General features: G+C 44.2%; 1 protein-coding gene across 1 annotated transcript in view; it reads right to left on the bottom strand.

Moving 5' to 3' along the window:
• NCAM1 (neural cell adhesion molecule 1) overlaps positions 1-25,475 on the bottom strand; it is a 365,791-nt gene that overhangs the window by 16,805 nt on the left and 323,511 nt on the right. Inside the window, exons 10-15 of the mRNA XM_090265947.1 lie at positions 23,485-23,635; positions 22,952-23,136; positions 22,512-22,608; positions 22,027-22,197; positions 20,223-20,354; positions 1,699-1,823 (exon numbers count right to left, since the gene is read on the bottom strand). Coding sequence (XP_090122073.1) covers positions 1,699-1,823; positions 20,223-20,354; positions 22,027-22,197; positions 22,512-22,608; positions 22,952-23,136; positions 23,485-23,635 — 861 coding nt within the window. The remainder of the gene's footprint in view (positions 1-1,698; positions 1,824-20,222; positions 20,355-22,026; positions 22,198-22,511; positions 22,609-22,951; positions 23,137-23,484; positions 23,636-25,475) is intronic.

Here is a 25,475-nt window from a genome sequence, read left to right as displayed (position 1 = left end):
AGCATCTAACCAGGAAGCAGACCATGCTATGTTAGCTTGTGTATATGCTACCATGTGGTCCCTTTTTAATTAAAAAAAAAAAAAAAAAGAAATTCAGCTGTCTTTTCCCATGAAAGCTTTTCCCTGAAAAGCTTCTTCCTTGGCAAACATTACAAAAGGGACAACCAGAATATAAAGCAAGTATTTAATAAAGCAATCATCATGTTACATAAGACATATTAATATATAGTAATAATGATATTTAGCAAACATTGAGTCTTTGAAGTGGAACAGTGAGGAAGTTCAAGGTTGTTGAAATCTAGCAATCTTAGTGTTTGTCCCAGTTACTTCAGACCTGCTTGATAGTGACTCTTCTGGCAACTGGCATTTGAGGTGACCTCTTATGGGAGGTATTTCTAGCCCTAGCCAGCACCTTAGTAGTAATTACTATATTTATCATGTAGAGAGGCCTCCAACTGTCAGGTACATTTCAGGTTCTTTGCTTGTATTATACCTAATCTTTATAACAACCGGTTAAGCTATTTTGTTCCCATTTTTCACAAAAGGAGAAATGAAGGTTTTAGAAGATCGTATGATGTGTTTGGGTTACATGCTGGTAAGTGGTGAAACTGGAACTGGATCCCACGTCTGTCCGGGCCACACCAGTGTTTACAACAGGCAGAGGCATCCCACCCCACCCCACTGTCCACTTCCAGTCCTGGCTTCCATGGTGAGGAAGCTTCTCAGACACTGCTGCCTCTGGGCTGGGCCTACAAGAGGTCAACTTAGGCTCTTCCACCCTTGTCAGCTCACTCCTGGCTCTGCAATTAAGTGGCAAGGGCTCACATTTCTCTTCAACAGAGGCTGATCAAAAGGCAGAGGGAGAATAAGTAAACTTCCTGGAAAACGCCTTTCTTGGGGGCTATTTGAAGAAAGGCAACTGCTCTGTGGTTCATTATTTCCTACTATAAGAAACCCTAGCAATAGACTATTCCCAGTGGTCAGACACTGCCTCTAAATCACTCAGCAATTGCTTGTGGTTGGCAGTGGTCAAGTGTCATTCTAAAACCAAAAAGGGAGAGAGAGATTCTCAACTGGGGTTTGGGGATGAAAGGTGTAATGATAGAAATCTTAGATGGGTGGTGAGCTGATCAGGAAGAAAAGGCTTAGTTAGGGCCAAGTTTATTGTTAGCAAGATTAGAACTGCTCAGGTGGAGGTAAAGAGCAGGTGAGGGAACTAGCCCAGTCTTTTCAATCAGACAGACCTGGATTCCACCCATAGCTGGTCCAGCTATGTGAGATCAGGCACTTAGTAGCTGCCATAAGCCCTTCCTTCCTTTGTAAAGTGGCAATAATCATAAGACCCACTTCATAGGGGTCTTGTGGAGAGAAAATGCTTGTAATCATAGTACCTTGTGTGTAAGGGAGCAATTATTAGATATCAGTATGTTATTTGCTAGAAGTACTGGGTAATGGCAAAATAACTTTGTACAGGAGTTCAAGAAGCAGAAAAATCAGTCATGGTGACTGTCAGCACCACAGTCATTCTGGAGGTTTTAAAATCGTCCCAGTGTGGATGTGAACTAACAGCTGTAGGTTAGTCTGGAGATTTAAAACCCTCACCAAGGCCCAAGGCACAGAGTGACTTTGCCCAGCTCCCACCCAGCCCGTGTTTTGCATGCTGTTGTTGGGGTTGCTGGGGCAGGGGCGACAACTCACCGTTCGGTACTTGACCAGGTAGTGCCTGATGGGGGAGCCGCCATCATCCTGCTTGATCAGGTTCACCTTAATAGAGTTGCCATCCTCTCCCATCTGCCCTTCGAGCTTAGGAGCGCTGGGTTCCCCTGAAACAGCCAGTTCATTCACATGACATTTTCCTCCACAAAATGAAAGTCCAGTCCATCAGAACAGGATGTAGTGATGGGGCGGGGCTGGGCTCTTTTGCTTCCTCAGAAATTCAAATGGTTAAAAAGCAATAAATATAAAACTTTGGATCTGGTTAGATGCCTCAGACTTAGCCCAAACCTAACACCTTTCAGGAATGTTTTGGGGAACACCCTCCCTGTAAGTGCAGTCCTTTCATCTTTCTGGAAACAGTTTTTTTCTTTTTTCTTTTCTGTCTCTCACTGGTACTTGGATTTTCTTCAAGCTGCTCTGCTCTTACAACTGAAGATTTAACTTTTATAAGCCTGATATTTTGAACAATGGCCTGAAATATGGGAAAACGGAAGCATTTAAGGAGAAAGCTTACAGGCATATAATAATTTTTCAAAGCAGCCCAGTTTCTTCCCTGGATATCCAAGTGGTAAAACTTAGATTCATTAAAAAATAATTTTAGTTTCCAGTGGTGATTAAATAAAGCACAATTTTCCACAGGCAAGTTTCTTGTAAGTACCCTGCATTTGGGGCTCAACTGACTGAAAGATAATCCTTGACACCTTGGATTAAGGTAACAATCATTAAATTCAGCGTGTGTGTGTGTGTGTGTGTGTGTGTGTGCGTGTGTGTGTGTGTAGAAGGAGAGAAAAAAGTGTCTTCGGCTAGAAAAGGTCGATGTTTCCCTTTATTTGCGGTATGCGCTCAGCTTGCAGCACTCTGAGTCCAAGGTTAAGAGGGAAGATGAGCTTGTAAGGGATAGACTATCGGGGCTGGGATGGCTCTTCGGAGTAAGACGCTGACTTACTTTTAGAGAAACGATTTCATTAGTATGTGGTGGAAGCAATGAGGTGAGAAAACATCTGATACAAAAAGTTAAATGAAGATTTAACACACTTGGGAACCCTGAACTATCAATTTTGTGGCTTCAGACAGAACATTCCGGAGAGCCTATTAACAGTCACCTGCTGGGTGGGCTGTCCTGGCTTGTTCTCTGGAAGACAGAATCACAGACATGTGGCAAGAGCCAGGAAAGGCTTGACGTTAGGTTTGGGACAAAAGTGTACCTTCGGCCACTTATAAGGAGGCTGCTGGCAGGGCCAGTCTAGCTCACTCTCCTTGTTCAGCTACTCTGGGAACCTCACAATGGCCCTGTGTCCTGCTCTTCCTTTGAGACAAAGACAAACCAGAGAGAATGCGAGTGGAGAGCCCTGACACAGTCTGGGCTGGCAGTGTGCGCACCACCTGGGAGCTTGTTAGAAATGCAGACTCTTACCTTAACAAGATCCCACGGTAATCAGTGTGCATGTTTAGGCTCGAGAAGTAGCAGTAATGGGCACACATAAATGCTACAACAGTGAAGATGCATAACCTTAATGTTATTTGTTTTCTTCAACCAGTAATTAAGGAAAAAGAAAAACAAGAATAAAAAGATAAAGGGGCTTCAGGCAGAGATTTGTCCTGTTTTCATGTCACTAGGTAGACACTGGCCCCAACTATGCAGTAGAAAATATTTAGAAATTTGGGTTAGAGAGTACCAAGGCATGTATGCTTTTCAAATTCTTCTGGACCATTCTAAGTCTCAGACAATAATTCAGTTAGGTCTTATATCATCATAAGTATCCAGTGCTAAAGAAAAACTCTACATGAAGTACATTGTAGAGTAGGCCAGATCTGTGTGACTCATCCATGCTGAACAAATGGAGGAAGGAGACACTGTAGAACTTGACAGATTCTATCCTCTGACTGAATTAGGGTGACTAACTCACCCAGTTAGTGTGGGACTTTCCAGGTGTGGGCACACCCAGTCCTAATCCCAGGCAGACCAGGGTGGCTGGGGACCTGAGACTCAATGGAGGTAGACACTCACCATTATACTTTACTGTATTCAGAATTGCAGCACTCACTGACTCTGTGATGAATGATCTATCTGCCATAAGAAGGATGGAAGGAGGTGGCATCAGTGGTCCTTCCAACACACCCACCAGGCAAGGACCCAGCCCTTCCCCAAAGTCTCCTTGGAAGGGAAACAGAGATTAATCCATGTGGCTGCTGTGCTGGCACCTTTCTCATTATTTCCTTTCAGATTCGAGCAGTGTGGGCTCCTAAGGCAGAGCGAGTACTGCCAAACATGAGCCCTGCTTTGGGGGAGTATCTATTTAGAAGAGGTGCTGTCTCTGATGTTTGTGAAGGTCCCTTTAAATTGAATGCTAAGGATGTCAGTGTAGAGCTCAGGGGAGCTATTGCCTTGGGCAGGTCACTGCCCTAGGATGGACTAGCAAGATCACCATGGCTATTTTTATGACACTGTACAAGACAGAACACAAAATATATAATATTCATCCCTTTTTAGGAAAATTCACTCCAAAACCAACAATTCTATGTTTGTAAGGCACAGAGTTGTTCTTCTAAATAAAATGTTTTAAGAAGTTAACTCAAAAAAAAGTCTTATATTTGAAAAGAGACCCTGAGTCTCTTCAAAGATGCGAATAAAAGTCTCACCAAGGAATCCCTGTAGAAACCAATAGCCCTGATGAAGGGGTACTCTCCTCTCTTTGAGTTTGTTTCAGAAAAAATATAGTTGGGATCACAAAGAAACCACAAGAAACAACACCACAGTTAGAACATAATTGTAACATTTACCAAATTTAGAACACTCTAACTTGCTTTCATTTTATCTGAGTGACAACTATGTTAATCTGATATGTATTACTTTCTCATAGGATTTAGAGCATTTTATATCATATATTATTCAGATGTGTTATTTAGAATGATTTAAATATGAGTTATTCAACAAATGCATATTGAATATCTATTGTGTACTAGGTAGTCTATTAGGTTTTGGAGTTTCAGCGGTGAATAATACAAGGTTTTGTTTACCAAATGAAAAACCTGAGTTATAATCAATTTTTTTAAAAAATGCTGGGGAGGGGCCCTATGATAATATTTCTAAAGGAAGTGCATTTTCAATTAACCTCATAGGGATTCTGACCAACTTTGTAGCTATGTAACTTCTTATAAGCATATAAAGATGTTGGAAGAGCAATATTTGTTTAATCAATTGTTTTATGCATCTTCAAATGTTTACTGCCAGCCATTTCTTTAAAGATTAGATAAGAAGTAAAGAAATTACAGTACTTCCTGAGCTCTCTGCAAAAAGAAATCTCCAGCCAGTGCCAGATGAGGGGGGAAGGGGGGGAAGAGGAGACCTGAGGCTGAAGAAATGGGGTCCTGGCATTCAGAAGGCTCAGTGCTTTATAGAACACATCAGTGAAGATTATTCAAATGGTCCACATGTGCACTCTGTTCTGAGATGGTTGCTCTGATTGAAATCATTATGGGTAATTTCAGAAAAACCAATATTGTAATTATTTGTAAATGCTGGCGTGCAATTCAGCAGCAATCGGCAGGTTGCCCTAGGAAAACCCCTGGGGTTAATTACACCTTCTGAGTTCAGCTTCTGCCATCAGTCATATTTTTCCCCAAATATTTTATGTAAAGACTACAACAGCAGTACCTTAAAAATAAACCATGCCAAAAACAAATATAAAATATTAAGCAGTTCTGGTATTCTCTAGAAGGATGTGAATTATGTATGTAAGAAAAAAAGAATGCACCACAGAGACCACATACAGTCAGAAATATTACAGGCGGATCCTCTGAATCCCCTTAGAAACAGTAGTTGAAATGTATATTTCTGGCCATGCAGATTGTAGGTTCTTCTTTGTAATTGTTGTGTTACTACTATGCCCTAAAGTTGGAGTCAGCCTCGTGTCTTTCCCTTGTCAGCAAAAGCTCTGGGGTCAGAAAACTACTGCTGGATATCTGAATTCCACAACAGAAATTAGAGCAAGCCCGGGGCATTTGTGAATTTTAGAAGGAAAACGGTATATTACTTCTTACTCAAAGAAGCCCAAGTACCAGGGGTTATATCTTCTGAATGAAATGCTAAGGTGTCAACAGGCACACCTGAGAAAGGATGGGTCAACCTGGATCTTCCTTCATCCACTTCGCTCTCTCTCCCCCACAAGGATGTGCAATTTGGGGCATCTGAGAGGAAACCAATGATGGATGTAGGGGCTGCATTAGAATCTTTTTTCTCTTTCTGTCAGATAGGATTGTCTGGAATTAAAATTACTCTTTCTTTTGTTTATTCTAACGCCTATTCCCTTTTGTTTATCATTTCTTACAAGCAATTTGAAATTTGTGTATGCCTTTTGATTGTTTGAAAAAGTCCAAAATGTATGGTTTACCTGTTCAATTATGAAGCCTATTTAATTTTACCAACTCAGGAATATTTACAATTACATCAAGAGGTTAGAAGTTTGACTGGTCCTTAGGGGATCAGCAAATTACGTAAGGGAATCAGGATTTTGAGTTATTAGACCACTAACTCTCCTTCCTAGACCCAGTGCTTTGCCCTAGCTGCCAAGCAAGTGAACCTAGTGCGATCTACACTCCACACATTCTTGGACCCTCCAACTCTCCTGATACCCCCCTTCACAACCCACCTTGCTATTCTAGGGATGCTTCCTGACATCCCAAAGAGCTGCTGACAGTGCACACAGGAGAATCAACTGTCTTAGGCATTGCTCCCCCAATTCAAGTCTTGGGAGTCAAGTACACTTGACTAGTAACTCTTCTGAGCTCTTTTCTCTGGATTGTTAAGGGTCTGCTTGTGATAGTGTGACCTGACCCTTTGACGTCCTGGTCCCTGGCTCCAGGGAATGCTGGGGTACAGAACGAGCGGCTGTGGGCGTGGCCAATGCACGGCTTTGCAGAGAAAGGATGCTTAGCTCTGCGCCAAGCTCATGGAGGCATCTAGTTCATCAATCCCTTCCAGCCTCAGTTTTCTCAGAAATTGTGGATGTGAGTGTGTGTGCTGGGGGAGGGGCAGGGAGGAGAATGGCGGCACCAAACACAAATTAACCAGTAACAGATGAACTTTGCTGGACCAGACCACAAAAATACCAATTCCCTTCTCATGGGTGTCATAAAAATACCAGTGGATCAACTGATCAATTATCTTTGCTTCCTCATCCAAAAAAGAAAATCTAACCATGAGTATGGCCTATGGTTATGGCGTCGTGACAGAAATGACTGCTATCGCCAACAATTAACTCGGTCCCCGCCTCTGAGGCCACAAGGGGTGGGGGTGTGTACACATGTTCAACACTATCTTATGGACATTAGATTACTTGTTAAGTATAAGGCTCCCAGGAGGAGCCTCACTCTAGGAAACCCTGGGACACGGCACTTTTCATAGCCCAGATCCTGCGCACAGGATTTGGGCTGATACCCATCACTGCCTTGCTCTTCAGGCCCCTCATGCTAGCTCTGTACCCTGGTAACCACCTGTGCAGGCAATCCTTGGGAATAAAGGCAATGAGAGCAGACCCCTGGTGAAAGGTCTATGTCGACCTGCCAGAGGCCGGGGCACTCCAGATACACAGCTGTAAAAAATAAAGGAGGGAGTGGAAGGGGTGGTTAGTGATGTTTTCAATCTAAGAAGGAAGAGTGGGTGTTAAAAGAGTTTAGTTCATCAGAATCAGCGTGTCCTAGTACGAGTCAGTGTCAGTAGCTAAATAAAAAAAAGGTCATTATGAACGGGTGGGGAGGGGTCCATGCTCCAACATGCAGCACACTGACAGAGGGGTGCAGGGGCTTCTCTTCACACACATGCTGGTGGGGTTGGGGGTGCCAGTTATAGATTCCTCAGCAGCTGATGGAGTCAGTGGAGGAAGCAGGTGCTGCAGTTACACATGTTGTAGTAAAAATAAACTGCATATCAGGGATATTTTAGCTCGCTACAGCAAACCCATTCCTGGACTCTCTGGACAGGTCCACAGTTGCCCTGTCATGAACCCCTACATGCAAAGCTCTGGAGGCTCAGGAGCCAAGTGACCCTGGGGCATGGTGCCAATGACCATTTTCTCCTCCCTTCTTCTAACTCAGTGCTGCTGGGCTCAGGGGACACGGTGGGTGGGAACCTAGGGTGCCCAGATCATCCAGCACATGTTAAATGCACCCCATACAATTTGGGGGGGGGGTCTGTAGTGAACAGGGAACACTGGATTTCATCAGTTGTTGGGTGTACAACCCACTGCCACGAGAAACACTCCCCATTAACTTAAACCTTCCTCATTGAGGCCTTACTCACCTTAAACCCTTATTAATGTCCAGAGAAGGGAGGCAATAACAGCCTTTATCTAAGCTTTATTTTCTTCCTCTGTAAATTTTATTCTGATTTCTCTGTTCCCTTAAGTTTTATGATTAGAAACTGTTCCCTGCTGCTTGCTGCTCATCTGAATAACAGTCTTCTGCCGGTCCCTTTGCAATTGGCAAGAGAGGGTCTGTCACAGACAGGCTGTGGTTTGATGAGGGGTAATCATGCTTTGGAATGCTGCAGGTTCTAAGTGAATTTTTAGTAATGGCAACATTTTTTTCACTGACAGCTAAGACCTCTGCTAAGGTGTGTTTCTAGGGCAACTCCAGGAAACATCTTCAAATATTTCTTAATATTGCTTAAAATGTCTGGACACGATGAATTAGTTTTTACCTTGTTAACACTGAGCTTTGCTTCAGTCTGAGTTACAGCATTGCCCAGAAATGACCCAACTTGTTTTTAAAAGAGAAATGAATAGGTTTCACCCCAACATCTGCTTACACTTAAGATTTCAGAGGGAAGGTCCAGGCTCTGTCCTAGTATATCAGCCTCTGAGCAGTCACCAGAAGTCTAAAAGAGCATGGTCCCCTTAGGGAAATAATGAAACCACAATATTTAGGGTGGGATCGGAGTGAAGAAAAGCTTAGGCTCCCAACATTCCCTGTCCTAAGACTCACAGATTAGTATACTTTTTAAAGTAGGTCAAAGATATGATAAGATGTTTCCCTCCTTTGGGGACATTTCTACTTAATTTCATACAATGTAAATATAGAACATTTCCTTTTTGGAACTAAGGACAGCCCTGGTCAAGACCTCTAACCAGGAGTCTGGATGTAAACGGGACTAACTTGGGACACAGTGGCTGCATTTAGAGAGCCGAAGTCCCCAGAGGTGGTCCGTGTGGGAGTGAGCGGGAGGGAACACACACAGGTTCACACATGTGGGGGGAACGCAACGGAAGGACAGACCAGGAACAAAGAACATGCGAGACAAGCTATTGGTGGTTTTGCTCCTGTGGATGTCGCCCAATCAGTTTTCAGAGAAGTGAAGTCAAAAGGGGGACCCCTTGCATGCAGGGGCACGCTGGGCAGTTATTGGTGTTAGTTCTGCTTTTGTGATCAGTGCAGCCTGTATGTGTCTCAAGTTGTGACTGGAAGGAAAAATGTTCAGTTAGAAGAGAACAGAATGCGTATGACTCCCAGGACAGGTTTTGAATAGGTGTTTGCTTTTACTGGGGAAAGCTGTGAGCAGAGGCTTCCTTTTCTCTTTATGGTAAGCGTGAAATGTTTTCACAAGGTTGTGACAGTCATAATATTAACTAATTATTTTGTCACTGCTCTGCACTTAATTAGGCTATAATTTTAACTCCTTTGCTTCAAGGGTCAATCACGTGCTTCTTGATTACAGAAAGATCTCCTGTCATGGTAATTGCCAGGCAGCATTTGATTTCCACCCCCTGCTGGGAGACGGTCATTCTTGAAAAGCAATGCCTCAGCAACCACAGCCAAACTGCTCTAACTCAAAATTCTGGTCTCTCATTTCAGAAAGTCCTCAATCGGCATGAATTTAATGAAGCACTCTGGTTGGTTTTGAGCAAATACAACCTTTGCAATTGACACATTTCTCACTGTCGTGTTTCAATGTTGTGAAAAGATATATTTTCACATTTTCATGGAAATATGACTCATTTTAGAGCAACTGTGGTTTTTAGAACTGCTGGATAAAGTTAAACAACAATGCTACAAAGCTAATTTACAAAACTGTTTTCTGGGAAATAATTTTTATGAACTATCTGGTAAAAATTCAAGTTTGCAAACTGCTGTGGCTAAGCAGTTTTCCTGTAGATAGCAGTTTGCATGGCCATATTTCTTAAAGCAAAATATTAAACCAAAGGCTGTCAAGGTATCAAATTGTCAGGTTAAGGCTACTGCAAAGAATGATGAATTCTGTATATGAATTGAGAATAAGAAGAGCTCTCCCCAATGGCCTCACTTAGGAAATCTGAGACAGAAAGAAATGAGTGGGCCCTAGGTGCCAGGCTGTGGTCCCAGATTTATTTCACTTATCAGAACAAAGAGTTTTACCTTCTGTTCACCAGCGTGGACGACATCATCAGCACCATGCAAGCCACATGACAAAGTCACATGATACGCACGCACATGATTGGTTGAAAGGAAAGTGGAGAAGGTCACATGGAAAATACAAAAAAATTAAAAACTGATGTAAACAATGGGCAGGGAGAAAAATCAACAACAAAATCACAGACTAAATAAAAGGAGAAATCAAATTAAATTAGCAGCATATATAGGAAACATTGGGAGGACAGTAAAACTGCCCAGAAATAGGAGGATAATAAATCATAAAGAGCATTTGGTTAACACCAAGAAGCATTAGATACAGCTAAAACACTGCATATTAATAACACATCAGGGAGCATGTGAACTTGTTTTAAAATAGGGAGGTGTTTTTGTCAGGACCCAGAAGTCAAAGTCCATCCAGGAGACTGTTGAAGGAAAAGAAAAAAGTTAAGTTATTATTCACAGATTCCAGAAATGTCTCAGCATCCTTGGGAAACAGGGGCAACGAAACAACATGGGTCGTGAAGGGAAGGTCCCATGATCTGTAAGGCGTAGACTGTGTGCTGTGTAAGAGCAGGATATGACATCACATTAAGAAAGGTCACTTCATGTATCTTTTGGTCCAATGAAGAGAGGGGGCATGGACTGAATGAGATTTGGTGAATACAAGCCAGAGAAGGTGGCCCTGGGAATCTTTTCTCACTTCTCTATGCATCTACCCACATGATCCCAGAGGCCCAGAGGAAATGTTGAGTTGAGACACATATAAAGGAAGAGGTTGGTGCAGAAAGGGAGTAGGTTTCCTTCTGGTGGATGAGACAATGGCTCTGTCAATAGGGAACAACAGAAACTAAACCTCTGACCCAAGGAGCTGAGAGTTTGACATTAAAGAAATGCTTGGGCATTTGTGGGTACAGTGATCTCTTTAGAATTGTGGCTGCGTTGATAAGAATCATTTTGATGTTTACAATAAAAAATTAGTTTTCTTGTTTGGATTTATCCACACTCCTTTTTGTCCTGTGTTCTGTTTACATTCCAATTTGTTACTTAAATATGACACGAACCACCTTGCTTTGTTAGAAGGCATTTTGGGTTTCCCACTTCAACTTCCATAGGCCAAGGGAAGATTTGGCTATTGTCAACTGAAGCTAAGAGAGAAGAAAGGCCAAGTAGGAAGGTGGAGATACCCTTCTGCCCAAAGAACACCATTGTTTAAAAGTAATTTGAGAGAAATGCTTTAACTGAGCTACATATTCCCTTGCCACTGTGAGCTGATATCACATGTGCTTCTTATTGTCTGACATTGCACAGGCGATTCCAACCATTGGTGCCCTGCAGGAATTGTATACAACTAAGAAGTCCATCCTTAGATTTTATTTAGAATACCTTCATCCATTCATAATTATAAATAGATCAACACACATACATACTAGCAAAAATAGGAGACATTTATTTTCAGCCATATTGACTGGCTGCTGATGGATGGATTTTGTATGCCTCCAGCTGCTGTGCTATCAGCTCCGCTGCAATTCACCTGCGCTACATTTTGCCTCACTGGTGAGGAATACGTTCGTGCTAAATACAGTCTGCTTCCCAGTTGTGACTATATTTCCTTTATCTCAATATCCACCAGGATCTACAATTTGGGTCAGTAGTCAAGTGGTTCAAGGTAAAAGACTCAGACTGTATTCTCTTTGGATGTCACTGCTAAGCATTTTATCTGCGGGCAGAAACGCGTGATGTTTACAAATGAAACTTATGTCAGGGGAGGAACACCTAATTCTTCCTTAAGGAAAAATGTGGATCCAAGATTGTATTTTACTTCCAGAGAAGAGCAACCTACAGTGAGACACCTTAAATGTGGCAGGAGTCGTGCAACTGCGTTAATGCAGCCTTCTCCTGCTCTTCCAGCACACGCGCTGTGCCCAGGCTGGACAGGACAGGGACATCATTGTCAGAAGAAGAAAGGGTGCTGTTAGTTGCATTCCTTTTCCAAATGCAAAAAACCCATCATCTAAGTTAAACCCATGTGAGCACAGTTCATTGTCACCCACTCTGCTGGCAAGATAAAACCTCAAAAGCATCAGGAATTAAAATTCATCGCAGCACACATGGAGAGAACACTGAGAAAGCAGACCCTTAGATATGTTCTGCAGTAGCAAAAAGGAACCGTTTCATGCAACACACAGACCCAGGACACTCCTTTCTTCTCTGTTCAATTTTGTATCAGAAACCCTGGCCCAGGGAGTGGGAGCTGGACTATGCATACCTGTTGTCTGCCTTCTCCCTCTGACCTCTCCTGCACAGTGGGGCGCATGCCATTTTTTCAGTGCACTCAGAAATACTATAAAACCTAAGACTCTGAGGACACACACACACACACAGCTCCAGCTGATTTGTCAGGGGATTTAAGGCCTAACCCACAAGCTCACTTCATTAGAACATTATAAAGACTACCTTGGAACATGTTATGGTTGTGATGAAGTGTAATGTTTTCCATGATGGAAAAGATGATACAGTCTGGCCCTGACTGTCATCAGGAGATGGATTCCAGAGCTTTCATCTGGATTCTCAGTACCCACACTTGAGCAAGCCTGGTTATGCTTTGGGGCCACGATTTTTCTCGCGCCGAGGAGGCCTTCCCTGGGAGGGGATAGAAGTGCCTCCTTCCCACTTGCGCTCTGTGTACACAGCTCCTCGACAGTGCAAGACAAGGGAGGGCAGGCTGTTGGGATGCAGCCATTCATTCTTTTTCTGCTTCAGCCTCTGTCTTTACATGAACAGCCATTTTCTCCTATTCCTTCCTGCATTGTGTGTCTTTTAGCTACTTCTGTATGACTGTGTGTGGGTGGGTATGCCCATGTTTCAGGGGGAAGGAACAAAAGCTGGGAAGAGATGCTGTTCTTCTTCTGCCTCATCAGCATTTCTCCAATCCTGTTCTAATTTTAACTTGAGGGTAACTTTGGAAAAGTATCATCATGCACAGAGTAGTCTTTAAATAACCATCCCAGTTCTTTGGGTGATGCTGTGTGTGCCCTCTTGGCCAAGCAGACAGCATGCTTAGAAAACCACACCAAGTGAGGAGCCACCATGCATTCACAACTGTTGCTCTAACACAGGGAAAACCATGGGCAGCACTGTGACCCAGAAGTCGGATCTGCAACAGGCAGCAATCTGGCCAAGGGCAGCTCAGCTCTGTACTCACTAGATGGTTCTGTGGTTGTAAGGGCAGGAAGAGGCCAGGTTGCTATGGAAACATGAAGAACAGAAAGGGCACAGAAAGGTGAAGGAGAGAATGGAGATAAATTTATAAATGTGTGTGAATATATATTTAAGGCATTATTTCTAAGATAGAAATGGTGAAGAAAATATTCTCTCACTCCCTTGTTCCCTGATTTATCAATATGAATATAAGTATTTTAAAGAGATTATCAGAGATTTTGCAGACAAATTACTGTCACATAACCCGCATTTATTCTTACCATGAATTTCAGCTATTATGTGTTGAGCACTGTGTTTTGTGTTTTTTCATACTTTATCTTTAATTTTCACAAATATGTACAAGGTAGGTAGAATCTATCCTTCATTTGAGGTTGAGTGACTCAGTCAAGATCACGGAGCTGTATGTAGAGGTAGCAGAGCTGGAATGTGAAACCAGAGTTGTTTCTGGTTCCCAAGCCTAAACTCCTGTTGCTACAGTAGGCAGTTGGGAAGCACCACATGGGGTTGTGTGCCTCTCTCTGAGTCAAACAGATGCCACAGGAGGCTTCTGAGCTTGTGGCTTGAGTCATCCCTTGTGGCTGTGCCCAAAGTGTAGGGACTTCAGATGCACTAAAGAGAACACAGCCAGCCAGAAGGCACAGCCCTGCCTGCACCCTGCTGCCTGCTGCTTTGGGTACAAGTTGGCATGACACCCTGGGACTCACTCGGCTGCTATCTTGCTTTGCCCCCTCCCCCCTCCCCCCAGAAATACAGGTTCAAAACTCCAAACAGAGGCAGGCCTGGAGCTTTCTCTACGACAGAGGACACAGGGGAACAAAAGGACGGGGCAGCCAAATGAAGTAAGATGATGAACGAGAGAGGCTCAGTCGGGATGGGACTGACCAGGTGTCATCATTGTCAGGCTTAGTGGACAGCCCCTGAGTGAGCAAACACAGCTTGATGAACACTAGAACACTATGATGTTTGTTTTGAGAGAACAGTCTGGGGGAGGGCAACTACTCATCTTATTTTATGGAGGAGAAAAAAGAAGGCTCGCTTCTGAAGGGTTAAATAATTTGCCTAGGTGCCTGCTGCCAGGCACATCTGCAAGCAGACACTTTATTTTCCCACAAACATTTATGAGAAATGTATGCATTTATGAAAAAAGCAAAAGCTATAGACCTCGCTTTCTAATTTCGGTGTCTGAATCCAACTGTGCCAATTAAAACGAGAGTGAAAACACAACACCCCAAAGTATTTCTTATGACCCTGCAGAATAGAGATTTTTCTGGGAAAATTCCTTTGGCTTCTCCAAATATCGGCTTTGGTCTGGCTCACTAAGAATCCCGGCACAGGGCTGGGCAGCAACAGCCTTGGGAGCCTGCCTGCAAACATTTCTGTCCAGAACCCTGCTTTTTACTTGCCTCCCCTTCGGGGGAGTGCTGCCTCCCATGAATCTGAGAGGCCCTCTGCCTATTTCTTTTTTCATTTGCTTCTCTACAACCTGGAGCTGCTTTCTGCCAACAGAGTTGAATTATCACCTGGTGAAGGAGATAACATTAGGCAGACCCACTGTGGCTGGTGGGAAGCAACCTGTAGAGAGATGGATGGAGAGAATGATACTCACTATCCAGATGAGACAATGGAACAAGGGTGGAAGAGCTAGCAGGAGCTGCTGAGGAAAGAAAAATGAAGGTGAGAAAAAAAGAGATAAAAGATCATCAAGGTGTACAGATACTGCATGAAAAAATGGAAGAGCCAACCTGGGATGTTAATACAAGAAGCTGAAGTGAGTTAAAATGGACAAGAAGAACACCGTGCCTGAGAACAGGTGGCTGGCAGACCAGCAGAGAGTAGGGATCTCTGACTTTAAGCCATAAATCTGTGTGCCTGCCAAGCCTGTGGTTCAGGTGAGGGATTGGGCCAGGAACAGCTGCAGAGGCCTTCAACCCTACTCCATAACAAATAACCGGTTCAGTAGGAACAGCTGTCTCCAGAGGATCAGAGGTACAGGAGGAAAGGGAACCTAGACCTCAGTTTAAGGTGAACAAGTAAAGGAGAAGACTCTGTTTTTTCATATATCTCTATATGTGTTTGTATATTGACATATATTTACACTAATGGTGCATATTTGTAAGCAAAACATCTATGTCTCACTCCCTAATTTCAATATGTAAATAAAATGAAAAGGATGGTCCTACTTATTAATGTTTACAACAGGTGAAGTTCATGATTGTTTGGCATCTGGATGAGAGAAAACCACTGCTGCCCCCACCCCATCCCCAAAACCCACAGAATGTGATTCTGTGGATGCTGCTTCGTGTATGGAGAGTGATGCAAATGAATTGTGTTATTCTCGCTAAACAAGTAAGTCTAGCCGACTTTATGCATGGAAAATGGGTAGAAACGGTACATCCAGGACACTTTAGACAGCTCTTTAACTTCCCATTGGCAAGTATCCCCATGCACAGTCACAAAACAAAGTCCCTTTGAGAGCTATATGAAAATTTGGAAAAACATCACCGTATCTTCGACATTGCCTTGACACTCATGGTTTGGTCTTCCTTTTACCTTCCATATAAGGGCACCTCATTAAATCATGCAAGTACCATGTCACTGGCATCAGAGCAAGATAGGTACTAACTCACCATGACTTGATGGTCTGGTTAATTCAGGTAAAGGTGTATCTCTTTTTCTTTTATTTGGCTCAAGTTGTTTGCATAATTGTCCATATTATTTTGGCAAAGGGATAGTCTTATGTGCTTTAAACACAATATGTTACAATGCATTTAACTTATACTTGCAATGTGCGATCTAGGGGGCAAAATATAAAAACGAAACCTCAAGATGCCTCTTAAGAAGTAGAGACTCATTTGTATATAATGTTTATGCCCTGAAAGAAATAATTTACTTTTCTTCATGGTACAGAAGCAATTAAGAAGTGATATTTGGGCAATGGAATTCTGAAGGTGTGTGGCTCAATCACGAGGAACAGATTCATGACAAATTATGACATCATCTCTTCAGAACCTCGCTCCTCTTACAGGGAAGCAGTCCCTCCCGAAACAATCAGAGATCATTTGCTTTCCACCTAAGAGTGTCTTAACAGCATGAAGACATTTGTCCTAAAAACACATGTGACAGAGGCATTTTCCCAAGTTGAGTTCTATTTGTTTGTTTAAAGTCCCAGCTTCCTCATTTCCTTTACACACACATTTATGGACTGCACACAAGAACCTCCAAACAGAAGCCTTGCTTTCTAATCTGGCAACTCAGAAACAGGAATCCTGGAGGTATTTGTAGCTTTGCTGAGTTTCACCTTCTCATCCCTGCTTTGACATATCCATGCCTCTGAATGTGGAGAAATCTCTTAAAGAACTGAGACAGCAACCTCATAATTGAGACATCTCAGTAAACTTCAAGTGATGAGCTAATGAGAGATGCCCTGACTCTCATCCAGCACCTCCAACCGGGGGTCTGGCTGCGATGGTTTCCTGTCCAGTGTGCTAGCTCCTATTGATCCTGTACCTTCTCTCCCTTGGGGTAAGGATGCACCCAGGGCCTAACTCCAGTGTCCTGGGTGCTCTGTGCATCTGCACCCCAAAATTACAGGAGGGGATGCATTGTCAGTGGGTGGCATGAGCCAGTGACAGAGACCCACACCATTGGTTCTGGGGCTCGGCAGAAGCACATAGTTAAAATTCTGTAACTGCTTCCAAGTAATGGGAGTGAGAACTCAGAGAAGGTCCTTCCTAAAACTTGCCCTCACATCCTAGTAGTAGTGAGTGGGCACTGCCATGGCAGAGGTAAATTCTGGTGTCTCCTTTCCAACTATATCCCTTTCAGGATAGGCCTAGGGCCAACACAGATACCCCTTGGGCTAGGTCCCCACTTCAGCAACTCTGGGAAGTCTACGAGAGTGCAGGGACAGACCATAATAACCAACTTCAGTGAGAGTATGTTGTTCCCACCTGTTTCCACATGAGTATCACCTCTTATTCTGGTCAAGTTCTTGAAAAAGTCACAGGCATCTCAAAGGCTGTGCCACAGTTCTCCTTATCTAAGAGAAGTTTGCTTTTAAAAATTCTTTAAACCATAATTTTATTAAGTGATTGAGAAAACTGACTTTTCATGCCACTACTAATGCCTGCTACTGTATTACTCAGGATCCACTTGGAATGGAGAGCTGACCCCACCATTCTTGCTTAATTGCCTATTTTCATACTATCAGACCACAAACAATAAGATCTAGAGGTCTCCTTCAAAAAATAAAACAAAAACTTGAACACTAACTTTTAAAAGCTGTTTTAAAAAGAAATAGAAATTCTCACTTTTACAAGAGCTAAGCAGGCAATGAATGAAGAAAACCACTTATAGCTTTTGGAGGTCAAGACCCAGGTGCTCTGATTCAGTTGTGAAACCCCAGATGCTGGTTAGAAACTCAAAGGAGGCCTCACCACAATAAGCCCGCATTCCTGTGCTGACACGGTCTAGAAGAGCAGGCAGAAGACTCGGGCTAAGAACCAGCTTCAGGACCCAGGAGGAAGGTACTCTCGTACCCAGAGGTGCTCCTTTTGCATTCAGTCAGGGAAGAGCTGTCAGCCCAGAGCCAACAGCTGTCAGTCAATCCTACCTGTCAGCTCCATGCCCCCAATTCTGCCTCCTTCCAGAACTGGTTCATTCAGGGACCAAGTCTGCTGAGATAGTTAATTTAACACTTGCTCAAAATCTCAGAACACCTACACTGAGCTACTTAGTTTCTGCTGTTGCTGCAATATTTCTGAATAACTTTTTAAAAGATAAGCTTCACTGAGTGTCTTTCAGGAACTAGGAACTTTTTAAGAAAAGAGTGTGCAGTTTTCTGAATACCTTTTCCTTCTACTGTTCTGAGCTCAGCCTAGGAAGAAGGAGCCTCAGAGGAAGTGAAGCTTGGAGGCACCCATGCAGCCTGGGGAGCGAGGACCACAGTTCTGCTCCCAGAACAGCAGGCCAGCTTACTGTCACCCTTGCTCCCTATGTTTGCTTGTTACAGCTTACACAATTAGGGGGTTCTTCCCAGGGAGAATCACCCCTCTCTACATCTTGGCAGTAGAGTTACTAAGTAGTTGGTTAGTTTTCCCAAACATGGAAATGGCAGGTTGCAAGCGTGCAGAAGAACAGAGCTAACTGGAACTGGGAGTTTAACTCCCCAGCAGCTGCCTGCAGGGCGTCCCTGTGTCCAGGCACCAAACCTGTTCTTTACAACTGCAGCTGCTGCCTCTCCCACCAGTCCTCTTATTGGCCTCTGGCTACCACCCTGATAGACAGAAATGAAAAAGGCACAGCTCAATTCACTTATCTCCTAAAAGCAAATGTGGAAATCCTTTTCAGTTCTTTTTCCCATGACTAGAGGCTTGGTGACTATATGGTCACTTTTTTGGCATCCTGGCTAAAGGAGAGGTGGTGCTATAGCATGTTATTAAGAGACTATGGGCAGATGCCCATCACGCCACACTTGGCTCGGCAAACGTCATTGTTGCCAGATGGTAAATGTCACACAGAAATGAATAAGTAAACATAATTTCAAAAGACACAAAATTTGCATGCTCTAAAACAGGACAAGGGTTAGCCTCTTGGAGTAACCTACGGATATTAACGGAGCACAACTAGACTATGGTCAGTGAGGTTAGGCCTGGACAGTAGCATCTACTTCAGCCTCTAGGGGACAAAAAGGACTGGAACTAAAATGAAGAACTAGGACTAGCAGATGTTAACGCTACAGAAACAGGTAATGAGGTATGAAGAGGCACTTACGTGGAAGAGGGATATCTGCATTTCCCATGGATGGAACATAGATGAAAAGAAAAGAAAAGAGACAGACCCAAGAAAAAAAAAAAAAAAGATGTAAAAGAAATAACTAGCATCCGCAGAACACATGGTGCTGGGAACTCAAATTACCAAATTACTTCCAATCCAGAAAGAAGCAATTCCTGCAGAAGGAAGATAAGATAGGCATTCTACTTCAGGGGAATGTAAGGGGATTTCTCTGGCTTCAAAGAGAAGGAAGTAAAGGGTTCTCTGGTCTGCTTTTTAATACCAGGAATCAGAGAGGTCAAGGGAGCTCTGGGACCATGCAAGGAGTCAGGTTCTGCAGCATCTTCTTCAGCTGGATGAACTCAGGATCCTCCAGGGGCAGTAACTCAGTTCTCAGGAGAGATGTTCCAGAGCAGAGTTTGCCCAGAGCCTGGCTATTTGTGGGAAAGGAAGCGAAGGATGGAGGGCACACTTAAAGGAGAGTGGGAATGATGGAGGAAAACAGAACTGCATCCCTGAATGGAATCAGGAAGAATTGAGTCTTGAAAGAGGCTGTGAGGGAGGGAGACCCCCAGGTGTGGTCCTGGTGTGGAAAGGGAGGAGGAGCAGAAAAGTCACAGGCGTGGCTTCTGCTCCTGAATCCTACAGCACTCTCAGCTCTTCTATCACTTACTATCTCTGCTGCATCCAAGTCCCACAACTAATTATGTGAACTGTCCCTGCCTCTACCCTCTTCCTTCAAGCCATAAGGTACTTTGGGCTTTTGTGACCTTGTCAAAAAGCAAACCCTCCAAATCTCCCCACAACACACTGACGTGTTTCTCCCCATTCCCTTTAATAATGTGTTGGTGGTTTCCTTTTGGTTGTTATTCTAATGAACTGGGCCAGCTACTGTGACAGTGTCACTAAACTCTCAAGAAAGAGAGGATAAAGGGATTGGGTATCAGTCATCACTGAGGGCCACAGAACTAGGAGGTGGGGTCACCTTGAGCAGAAAGACCTGGAAGACAAAAAGCTGTCATCTGAACAATGGCAGGCCAGCTCAGGGTCCCCCACTGCCCCCAGGAGAAGATGGTGCAGCAGGGCTGGGGGTGGGGGTGGGGGGAGGCAGGACAGCTGGCTGTACTTACGGACTGGCTGTGTCTTGAACTCGGAGGCTGCACTGATCTCGCCCAGACCCTTGCCGTTGAGGGCTGCCAGTCGTACCGTGTATGTCGTCTCTGGCTTCAGGCCCACAATGGTGACAATGCCCTCCATGCTGGCTGTTGTGAGAAGTGGAAAGGATCACAAAGAATTAACAGCCTATTGGTAAAAGGGTGTAGCTGCTGTGGAAAACAATTTGGTAGGTCATTAAAAAATTAAACACAGAATTATCATTTGATCCAACAATTCCACTTCTAGATACATACACAAGAGAATTAAAAGCAGAGAACTGGAACAGATATTTATTTGCATACCCATGTTCACAGCAGCATTGTTCATAAGAGCCAAAATGTGGACACAACCCAAGCGTCCATGGAGAGATGAATGGAAAACAAAATGTGGTGTGTACATACATGCAATGGGATATTATTCAGCTTAAAAAAGGAAGGAAATTCTGAAACATGCTACGACATGGGTGAACACTGAAGACATGCTAAGTGAAATGAGCTGGACACAAAAGGATAAATCCTGTATTATTCTACTTATACGAAGTACCTAGAACAGTCAGCTACATACAGAGAGAGAGTAGAATAGTGGCTGCCAGGTGCCGGGGGAGCAGGGAATGGGGAGTTAGTGTTTAATGGGTACAGAGTTTGGGATGATAAAAAAACTGCAGATGGACTATGGTGACGACTGCACAATAGTGTGACTGTACTTAATGCCATTGAACTGTACACTTAAAAATGGTTAAAATGCTTACATTTTATGTTATATATATTTTACTACAATAAAAAAATAACTAGAAATTATGTTAAAAAAAGAAAAAAGCTTGTTGAATGGATTGTAACATGCGATCAACCCACTACAAGGCTGGTATGAGGTTTCAGAGAGAAGTTAGGAAGATTCTAGTCCCGATGACATAGAAATTCCTCTCAGAACCTCATCACCCTTCACCAAGCCCAAGGAGTGATGGGAGCTTTCTGGAAGGGTTAATTCTCAATAAAACTGGGTTGGAAGATGCCTCGGAATTGTTATGACCCATATCTTAGCACACTCCCAATTCCACCCTTGTTACCACATATGGAGTCAGGATTAAAAACTTCTACAGAAACAAAACATACTCCAGTGAGTTATTTCAATTTAACAACCCCACAAGGAGAATTAGACATAAATATGCTCAGTCCTCAGGGAAAGATGGTCTGGACTCAGAATCTTCAAATTGTAGTCATCCAAGGGTAATTTTAAAAATCTTTAATTGGAAATGTATCACAGAATTGACTTAAGGGCAGACTTGTCTTGCTGACTCTGCTATTTGGTTAATATTATAATATTATAATTACATGACAGCCCCTGTTGTACTCAAGCAGGGCTGCCAGGTGATGACAGGGAACCCACAGCACCTGTAACCCATATATGCAGAGTCAGGTGGACTGGACTCATCTGGTTGTGCTCAGCAGCTAAGCAGACCCTCTGCTTGGCCTGTTGAGATGGCCTCCTCCATCCTGGCAGTGTCATGGGAACCAGGTTCTGAAGTACCAGGGGGCAGAACGCCAACAAGTCCACATGAGCTATGATCGTGCCCTAATTCTGAGGGGATGGTTATGGTATTGCAGCATGAAAGGGATGACGGATGATGGCATCTGGCCACCCCCAGTAGGTGAGAGGGCTGTGCTACCCTTCCCAAATGGGCAGTCAGGGTTCCAGAATCTGATGAACATAGGATGAGAGTGTGCCCAACACTGAGTGATTGATTAGTCATTCTAAAGGAAACAAAGATGCTTCCCGACTCACCTTCCTTGGCATCATACCACTTGAAGTGCCACATTTCCTCACCCACTGCTCTCCACTCAGCCTTGTATTTAAGGATGGGCACCCCTCCTGTGGCCTCTGGCTCATCAAACTGCACCTGTGCTGTGCTAGAGTATGGCTCCACTTGGTCGATGGATGGCGAAGAAGGGGTGTCTGTGGGGAGAACACATATGGAGAGCCAGGTGAGCCTCAGGCAGGACACAAAATGCGATCATGAAGCACGTCTCTCATTTCTGCTCAGACTTGAAATCCTGTCACTGTATCCTAGCCTCCCAGCCCACCTCATCATATGATTTTCTCCCCACATGCCCTGTGCCCAGACCCTCAAGCCTCCATTTGTCCTGCATCCTGACCCCTGGCTTGGCTGATCTTGGCCCTTGCTTCTTCTCACTCTCCTGGCATCAACAAAAGATATAAAATCAACTGGCAAGGGTTTGAAGAGTGGTGCAGCTGTAAGAGGTGCTCACCTGCTTGGACAAGGATAAATTCCAAAGACTCCTGTCCAATGCGGTTCACTGCAGTACAGTTGTAGTTTCCAAAATCATTTTCAGAGTCCGGGGTCACCTTTAGAAAGAAGAAGCTCTTGAGTTACATGTTCCTTGGGATGGCCAAGGCCTCAGAGCCTTGTTTATTAGATTAAATTAGTACAGAATAGAACCAGTAAAGCAGGAATCATTAGTTCCAGCCCAGCCTTAAGCCAGAGAGAAGAACAGAGAAGGGGCTCAGGGAAGGGTCACACCCTGCCTTCTGGGCCCTAGGTTACCTAAGGGGAGAAAGGGGGTGGGGCCAAAACGGAGATTCTTCTCTGGCTGTGGCTCTTGGCTCAGGACATGCCAGAGAAGCAAGAGGGATTTTAACTGCATGCAGCAGCCTATCTACAGTAAAAATGTGCCTTTTCCACACTCACCTCCAGGTAGCTGGCCGAGAGTGTGTTGTAGATCTTGATATTGCTGTAGTTGGAGCTTGGCAGCAGCTGACCATCTCGGAACCATGAGATTGTGGCACTGGGGTAGGCAAATACCTCGCAGGTGATGTTCACCTGGTTCCCCTCCCAGGTATACACAGCCACAGGGCCCTGCAGCTTGGGGGCATCTGCAATGAATGGCAATGACCTTTGAGAAGACTGCCACTATGTGGAGCCCTACATATCCTGCCTCCTGGCACAGGGAGGTGGGTGTGCCCTGAAGCAGAGCTAGTGTGGGGTATAGTAGGGGTTGGGGCTGTTCTGGCAATCCTGGGAGCTGCATGGGAAGACAGAGGGCATGCAGGCTTGTAAGAAACCTGGGGAGGTTGCCTGGGGACAGAGCTCTGAAATGGCCTACAGCCAACTGCCACAGGGAATGTGGGCGGAGCTCACTGGGTTCTAGCTGCTATTTTCCCCTTTCATGCAGACCCTCCATGGCCCCTCCCCACCCAGGTCTTCCCACAGCTATTCCTCACACTGTACTTCGAGGTACATGGACTGGGAGTCCTGGCCAATAGTGTTGCTGGCAGTGCAGATGTATTCTCCAGCGTCTGTGTACTGGATGCTCTTCAGGGTCAGGGACGACACGCGGGCATGGCTGCGCACTACCATGTGCCCATCCAGAGTCTGCCAGGAGGGAACAAAGAGTGTCAGATCCCAAGGCAGGACAGGGGCTAGGAAACCAGGCCATCACTTGTGCGTGACCGGTCTCACACCTTCTCTCCCCTCTCTCCCCGGATCTAAGTGTCAATTGAGGTACCAAATAGTGGGGGAGGCTGCAGAAAGCAACATGGGAAATGGGGTGTATCCAAAACAGAAGCTGGGACTCAGTTTATGTCAAGCAGCCTAGCTGTGTGCCAAGATTGTTTGGATCAAGGACAGTTAAGGTCCCTCAAGACGATTTTGTTTGCCATGTCTAAAATGGAAGCAAAGCCCTGACCAGCAGGTATTCCAGCAGAAGCAGCCTTGCCTTGTGAGATTCAGGAAATCTGTACTCCCCCACTTCCCTTCCAGCAGTCTGTCTGTCTGCCAGTCCCACAGTGCATGCACATGTCATGGGAAATCCAAATGTGCCAAAATTTAAAAAATTATATAAGAAACCTACATTTATGCAGATGCCTACTTTCCTGGATGCTTAAAAGTAAAATGATTTTATTTTTTTAAAGAGCCCAGCAATTCAGAAGTCAGGAGCTTCTGAGCTAGAAGTAAAGGTAATGGGGTTCCTTCTCCAGGGATGGTTGTACAGAGAGTCCCAGGTAGATTCGGGATCCTTGACTTCACAGTCACCACTGTTTCCTAGCCCTTGACACTATAATTGGTTTTCTGAGTCTCTGGAATTACAGTGATAGGTCAAAAAGGATATAAGCATATGATCTCTAGGCAATGGGGACTGGAATATTTCCGAGGGGTTTCCCCTCTTGACACTCCACGTAAAATGGTTGCTGGTCTATGAAATGTCTGGGCATGTGGCCCAAGTTCAGATCCTCAAGAGAGTTGGTAACCTAAAGGAGTCTTACTCTTCCTACGTAGGCCACACTCCTATCTCCAGCATATACAATTCTGTAGAGATGGATAGGTGAGTGGCCTGCCTGTGTATGGCATCTGTTACCCAGTGGGCTTGGGTCTTTAAAGAATGAAAGAACACCTGATTCATATTCTTTGATATGCTGGTTTGAAAAACCCAAAACCCAGAACTGCAATGTCATACAGCAGCTAGTTTGGGAAACTCAAAAGCAAGGCACCACTGGCCTTATCCACAGTCTCAGCACAGTCACTGATAGATCTGATCCATTTCAGTCATTTAAGCCCCATCACATTTCACAACCATTTCAGGAATGGTTGTACTGACAGCTATACCTTTTTTTTCTCCTTTTATCTGGTCTCTTTCCTAAGTTTCCCTCTCTGTGGAAATTTTTCTCATTTAATGATGTCAACAGACCAGCAGGCAGCCCACTATAAAGAATTCTTATTTTGCAGTAGTTCATGACAGGATTCATGATGGGGTTACTTGCCAGATGCCCAGTTCTCCCTCTTAGGGGCACAGATGTACTCCAGGGTGGCTGGACTACCTCCCTCTGAAATTTTTACTCTGGCACCAGGACAAAGTCAGTGAGTGCCACCTGCAAGCCATCCAGACCAAAAGTCATATTGATAATCAGGCTCTGGAGGAGAAAGCAGACGAACTTGGGGCAAGAGAGAAAAGATCGTTATGGCAAGAAGACCCTGTTTTGCAAGAGTATGAAGGGAAATTTTAATTATTCTTCTCATCAAAACATTTTTGTCCTTCTTCTTCCAGGTAAAAGGGCTAAAGCTTTTCAGAGCTTACAGAATGAAACTGGCCACAATCCAAGCTGCCTTCTGAGCTCATCTGGGCTTACGGTCTTCCTCCATGCATGAGACAAATAGGAGGGAATGAAACTTCTGAGTCCCAAGGGTGGCACTCATTTGAAAGTCAATTATGTCCAGA

The sequence above is a fragment of the Furipterus horrens genome, unplaced genomic scaffold (assembly GCF_987537825.1).
Source record: "Furipterus horrens unplaced genomic scaffold, mFurHor1.1.pri manual_scaffold_2, whole genome shotgun sequence".
NCBI lineage: Eukaryota > Metazoa > Chordata > Mammalia > Chiroptera > Furipteridae > Furipterus > Furipterus horrens.
Note: the sequence above shows the minus strand (reverse complement) of the source record. Positions and strands in the feature narration are given on the sequence as shown.